The following is a 7514-nucleotide window of genomic DNA, read 5'->3' as shown; positions in this document are numbered from 1 at the left end:
TTCACTGGTTTAAGTGTGAAGATACTGTAGAAACAGGTGTGTGTAGTTACGTGTAATCTTGTTCACCCACCTTCAGATTACAAGAAATACCACAGCTTGCAAGGTGTCAAAATTTAGGAATTTCAAAATCTTTCATTGGCCAGTAAGGGGGTTACTGTAAAGGTGGAAGTGACAAAATTTAAGTCAGGTATGTCATTTATGGAGATGTGTCAGGAGATCAAACACTTACAATACAATGTCTCTGACTCAGAATTTTGCTAAATATTAAATTTAACACATCACCAATGAAGATTACATACAAAGTTTTCCCCATTATTATTAAAATCACGTGTAATGCTGGTTTTATGTAAATATCTACGACATACTTTTTCTGTACTTCATGGTACTTCTTGGACTTACTGAAAGTAAAGCTCTAAACAGGAATAGTTGGAAAGGAGGAAACTCAGTTCGCATTGTATACAGAAGAAATGCTGTATTTGAAAAAAGTGATGTTTTGAAGTCAGTGTACCGGGATTGTATCTATCTCACTTTCTTAGCTTAAATGTTGTTAATTTCCACCTGTATCTTTCAGCGAATCTGACTAAAACAACATTCTCAGCTCAGTCTAAACAAACTTCAAAGAAATGGAACAAAAGTGACAGTCTACTTGTTTTATTCATCTCCATCTCCACAACCACAACAATATTATACATCATCTCTCTCTCCACAGAATTCATGTGGCCGCAGTTGTCATCTGCAGATGGTGCATTATTTACAATATTTATTTATTAATGGTATCAGATTTTAGCTGACAACACACAAGTTACGAAGACAAAATTTCAGACTCTTTACTATCCTACAAGCAGGTATCACTCCTGTTATAATTTTATTACAGTTACCTTATGTGGCAATGTTCTCATTTCTGCTATTACTTTTACACTGTTTTATAACAATTGTATGCACAACTGTAGTCAGAAGTTTTATGTTTGCTTGTCATTTTCTGATAGCTGGAAGGTTTGATGGCTTGTCCTCATGCATGTCAACTGCCACTTGAAAATGGAATAATAAACTAAATTGTCCGATAGTGGAAAATAAACCATAATTACAGTGAATGGTGGAACTGCTGCCATTTCAGAATGTATCTGTTTCAGTTTCATTCATAGATTAAATGCAAAAGCATCTCAACCAGTGAATTAGTCAGAGGCTGCAAAACAATAATTAATAAACAGATAATTTTAAACCTTATTTATTGCAAAAAATTATACAATATGTTTAAAAATAACAATTATTTTGGCATGACTAACACAGGAAAATATGTTCTGATTAATTAAAGAGTTCTCTGTGGCATATAAATAAATGTTTAAAATTCAGGAACTTTTAGTTCAAATTATAATTATCTTCCAACACTTATTACAGAACTGAAGCACCAACACTGGTGTAACAAGCACAGAATATACCAATCTCAGAGAACTTGTGGTGCAAACACCAACGAACATTCACAATAACGAGTCACAACTAAAGAAATGAAAACTGCTGCACTAATGAGTTACCATTCTGTTAAAGAAACTTGTCATGGATTGAAGGTTATTTGCTGCGACTTAATGTAGAAAATTAACACACATTAAGATAAGACTAATGTAATGTAGCAATCCTGTAGTCATGTTTAAAGTTTGTATTCAATGCAAGACTGTCAGAGTGACTGTATAAATTTCAAAATCTGTAAATGATTAAAATGTTTTAGTTTCTGTTACAAAAATGTCTATAAAAACACTGAAAGAAATTTGTCCTTAAACTTTTTAACTTAAAGGTAGCAATAATGGTGAATTTAATCCATATGGCGCCAAATATTAAACAAAGCAACTTATCAACCAGCAGCTGTCACAGTCTCCTTCTGTCTTCATGACAGTAACACCAATGACCTAGCGTCATACCCATTTTAGATTTCCTAAGTCTTCTAATTTCATGTGATCTCAATTATTATTACTATTCTTCAGCAGTGAAGCCAGTCTCCATGTGCATAATGGAACACAGAAAAAGTGTCCATGCACGTGTGTGTGTGTGTGTGTGTGTGTGTGTGTGTGTGTGTGTGTGTGAGAGAGAGAGAGAGAGAGAGAGAGAGAGAGAGAGAACAAACAAACCAGATAAAGCTCCACACACTGACACGTGATAGAAGATTAGACACAATATCAGAAATGTACAAAACTTACTGATGATGTGCTATGAACCAATTCCCATTCAAAGAGACACATTTTGTGCAATGTATTATAATGTTCAGTCAGTTTCCAGAACTTTACAATCAGTCTGATGTAAGTCAGTGAAATGTGATATACATAAAAAAATAAAGAAACTGTAATTTATGTGTTTACAGAGAACATTAAAAAAAACATTAACTTGCCAAAGTTATCAATAAACTGAAAATTCTTGTAACTGTTCAGGACCACACTTTTAAGGCTGTATGACCAACACAAAAATTTATTAGTGGGACAGTTGCATGTCTAAATCTGATATTCAGAATGTCTTTTCTGCAGAGTGCTTTTCCTGTAATAACTAAAGATAACTGCTGTGTAGTGTGTTCAACAGTTGCAATTGCTTACTTTATGCAGGGCAGACATCCTTGCATGAGAAAAGGTCACACTGCTAATAGTATCAAGCCTGGGAAGCAGCACGGAGTATATACCAATACTAACAAAGACTAGAAGGCCTACAACTTGACATCACAATATGTATTTTATGTGTGCATACCATTTTCAGCTATCATAGTAGGAACTATTAAATGCACAGCTGCAAAAATGAAGCACAAACTGAAATATTTTGTTGAGAAAAATGTTAAATTAATTGACCTTGTATAATTTAAAGTGCAGTGTGCGTGCTTGCAAGACAAGATGGGTCACACTGATTGATTAGCACACCAGAGTAACAACCAATGGTTTGGTAAACTGGCAAGGCAGGGTGTATTTTACAGGTAGTTTTTCACGCAAACTATTGAAAGATGACAGCAAAAACATTAAAATTTACACAAGTCACAGAAAGGAAGCATACACAACTCTTTCATCCTGAGTTACAATGTGGTGACAGGTATGGCACTCAGGCACAAAAAAAAATAATTTCCAAAGTAAATATAGGTGATTAGTCATCACATGCAAAACTTAACAGTATTTTGAAAAGGTTAGATTGCCACTAACTTTCTCTGGCTGCCGAGAATAATGTGACTAAACACGGTAAAATGTTAAACTAAGACTTTATAAGACTGCCATAAACTCGTGGAAAATATTACGCTATTAATAGTACACGTTAAGAATGAAAGAAAGATCAAACATAACAGTTTAATAAATTGATAGATTCATTCACTCTCAGTAATTCCAGAGAAACACTGATGAAAATTTTGAGAGAAAGGGCCACTATCAATAACTGGTCTTACAGCTTGATAATGAATGCTACATGAAATCCTGCTCACAAAAAGTCAATGTTTCCCGCTTGGCAATATGTTTCCCATAGGAGTATCCAAGCATACACAGTCAACTTCAGTAGACATTCTGTTTAAATATGCCAGGATAGTTTACTCAGTGCAGTTAAATAATGTATTTTTTTACATTACCCCTGGTACAAAAAACACAAAACCCACTGTAAATAAAACATTCCAATGGCAGCATTGGTGACCCCGCCTCTCTCTGAACCAGACAAATGAGGTACCAACCACAGCACTGGTACCTCCATTAAAACAAGTAGTATTCTTGTGGGAGCGATGTCACTACAATTTATGTTGCATTGTCTTTGAAAAGTTAGTGGTGTCTGAAAAATTTAGATGATCCTCATATTACAACTAGAATATCTGTGATACTTCTGCACATGCATTCTCTCTTTTTATTAATTATTTTATTTTGATTTTTTTGGTTTACACATGCTATGTTCAGTATTAAATATAACAACTACCAGTACGATGAAAGACATCTCATGGGAAAGCTGAAAAGTGTAAGTCTATAATATCATATGTAACAGGAAATAATGAAGGAAATGGTACTTCCTGTAAATACTTGTATCAGACTTATATTAACAAAATTGCCCTATTCTGTAATTTTACAATGTGCAAACTTTGTCTTAACAATAGTAAACTCCCATCACCTCAAAATAACAGAGGCTAGAAAATGGTTCGAAAGAAAATCTTACTGAACCTTCTAACATTATAAATGGAGTAGTTCTGAATACATTTCAGATTTAAGCAGTGGGAAGCACGCTTTGTTAAACATGTGAGCTATGTGGCAAGATTCTTTTGAAAAAAGATTCGCACAAGCTATCACATGATACTGAAACAGACAATATAACAATCATTACAGAACAATCATAGGCAGTGGATATTACATATATGAAACGTATTAAGCATGTATGCAATCACTAATTACAAATCTGTTGTTTTCACACCAAAATGATTTGTACAGAAATTTGCACCAAGTTTCCATTTAATTATAATCAGTGGTGATGTAATCACCAACAGAGCAAAGCTCTTATGTAATGTCAGTCAGTTTTCTGTATCACTGCTTCATTTTCAACTTGAGCAAATATGAAAGGTTAGCTCTCCTTCCAGTAACAGGAACACATCGAAAGCTTACATTATTATGCTCACTTTGCATTTCTGGACAGTCTGTTTGATAACATCACTGCCAACACTGCATAATTATTGTGTTATTACATTTGTACAGGAATTTAGCAGGAGATTTTCAGATCATACACTGAACACTAAACAGCTGTACAAGAAACAGATCTTTAATTCATTGCATTAGCAATTGTGCCATAAAAAAATCTACAGTCATAGTTTCAAACAGTTAATACAAAGTTCATCAATGCTGAATACATGTAAATTTTTTTATCAAAAATAGCTGATTATACTTTATAAAAGAGATTATAAATGACAAAGATTTAAAAAAATTTGTACTTACTACCAATAGATAATACATAATTTTATTTCACTTTAGAAACAAGTAGTTTCAAAGCAAAGAACTCCGAGGCAAAAAGATTGGGAAGGAAATCACGTCAGTCACATAATTCCTTAAAGTTTGTGGAATGAAACAAGTATGAAATACATGTATGAAATGTATCTTAGTGTCTTACGAATGTGCAGGAAATGACTGCACAGTTACAAGAAAATAATATAAATAATACTCTTCAATTGGTGTTTCATTTACTGAAAATTATAGCTGATGTAGTAATACAGTTACACACACAAAAATTATATAAATTATAAAAAGCCGACTCTGTGTCAGATCACATACAATCCTAAATTGCCTTCAAAATGATTAATTACACATGCCACATGCTTTAGAAAACCAGAATGAGCCAACTGAAATAGCATAAACAACACAAAATATTTCATTACAAATTTATTCTAATTACCAGGTGCAATAATAGTGACAACACAGTATGGCAGTACCGTATTCAGTCAACATCTTGAGTATGAAGCACAATTGAATTTTTGAGTAGAGTCAGTAACACTTCAGTCAAGGATTATTACTCGAAGGAGTCTCAATTTTCTTCGCAAGGTCAGCTATAACTTCTCCATAAATCATAGGATCCATGTTACGTCCAAGCATATACAGAATCCACCAGTCTCCAACATCTGTCTTACGACATATTGCATTTGTGACCTCCTTTGGTACCATACGGTTACGTGCGTGCAATAGTATTGGCCGTACAGAAGGTACAGCTAAAATAACTGCTCTATAAACAACTAGTACAGATAAAAGTGCTGCTAGTATAATGTACCAAAACCACAGGAAAATGTAAGTTTTCTCATTGACTATATTGAGAGGAAGTACACAAAGTGAATCATGTTTCTGTATAGAGCCTGAAGCACCATATTTGTGGAATGTGCACTTTGTTACACGCGGAAACACATAAACCATTGGGTCAACACGTTCCTCTTGAGACTGTTCTGAGAATGCCACCACACGCAAGCCATAGCTGAAGAACTCTCCATCAAAGAAGTGGTTCATTAGGTACAACTGGCCAATTATGTTTACCAGGCACAAAGTTTCACAGAACCAGTATTTCAGTGCGTACATGTTGTGTCTCTGCAGAGAAAGAAAACACATTATTAGTAGATGCAATGATCCTTAAACTACTGCTAATGCTTTTTCTCAAGTATTCAATCAATAATCTTCAGTAATCAACACAGTTTCCAGTAGTACACAGCATTTTGACATGGGTATTCAAGATATTATTACTTATATCTAAGCTGAATCTGAAGATTGTTGAATCTCTATGATCGTATGATACTACAGCATACAAGAAGTAAATTTGATGAAGACACTGTTTCAAATTCAGCAACCTCCACAAATGTCGGGAGCAACCTTCATCACCCTGAAAGCAGAAGATTGAAAGTAATGAATTCTCTATGAATTCAAGCAAATGATTTCTCATTGCTCCTTCTTCCTAGGACGACACAAATTTTCATTTATGCTTACGAGCGTATCACCATTACAAAAGCCAAATATCACCATTACAAAAGCCAATACAGGAGAAGCTAAATGCACTAGACACCCCCCTCTAGATCTGTATATACATATACATTCCACAAACCACTGAACAGTGCATGGCAGAGGATAATTTGCACTAGTGTTAGTGATTTTCTGTACTATTCCATTCATGCATTCAGCAAGGGAAAAATGGTTATCTGTACGCCTCTGCACATGCCCTTTCTAAGATGGTGGCAGCATGATGATTGCAATATTTCTTGATTAACAGTTCTATAATTTTAACCAACATGATTTCATGAGAACTATGTCACCTTTCTTTCGAGGATTCTTATTTAAGCTCTTCAAGCATCTCTCTTATACTTTCATACGAGATATACCAACCTGTCACAATCCTAGCAGTGTGTCTTTATGCTTGTCCAATATCCGTTGTCATGCTTTTGTGTTAAGGACTCTGAACATTGGGACTATACTTTAGAACAGGTCACCCTAGCATCTTTTATGCTTCTTTACTTGCACATGCACTGCATTTTTTCCTACAATCCTTCTAAGAAGTTTTCCATTCACTTCTCCTTAACACTGACTTTGTTACGGCATAACAATAAGTAACAGCTCAAAGATGAAGAATGCGAGAGCAAAGAAGGCTGTGAGACAATGTCAGCCAATAGCCCACTGACAAGAACCATACCACGACAGGAGCGCCCTCTAGCCAAAGAGAATATAAGCGCCGCTTCTGCCAACCTCTGCCACAGTGTCCGACCAGGACTCGCAGACCAGCAAAGTTGTAGGCTGGCACAACAACAGCAGTTATTAGTGATCCATATCAATTGCTTACATGGACATTGTCTATAGCAAAGAACATTTTTTTGTTTGCATGTCACCCATCGCTTGCGACAACCCGTTGTAAATACAAAGTTAAGTATTGTCAGTCTGCTTATTTGTAATAAAAACTATTAAAGTTATTTGCTTGAATTGTTGAATAGTTATCCGAGAATGCAGCGTCCTTCAGGCAGCCTATACGAGACAAGTGGCAGGATCCCACAGACTTTACGTGTGTCTCATTTCACATTG

At 35.0% G+C, this 7514-nt stretch overlaps 1 protein-coding gene across 1 annotated transcript in view; it reads right to left on the bottom strand.

Annotated features, from left to right (window-relative positions):
- Positions 1-1209: 1209 nt before the first annotated feature.
- Positions 1210-7514, bottom strand: part of LOC126248674 (innexin inx1) — a 28777-nt gene continuing 22472 nt past the window's right edge. Inside the window, exon 2 of the mRNA XM_049949906.1 lies at positions 1210-6041. Coding sequence (XP_049805863.1) covers positions 5469-6041 — 573 coding nt within the window. The 3' untranslated portion in view covers positions 1210-5468. The remainder of the gene's footprint in view (positions 6042-7514) is intronic.

This window comes from Schistocerca nitens, chromosome 3, assembly GCF_023898315.1.
Source record: "Schistocerca nitens isolate TAMUIC-IGC-003100 chromosome 3, iqSchNite1.1, whole genome shotgun sequence".
Lineage (NCBI taxonomy): Eukaryota > Metazoa > Arthropoda > Insecta > Orthoptera > Acrididae > Schistocerca > Schistocerca nitens.
This window is presented reverse-complemented; position numbering and strand designations above follow the sequence as displayed.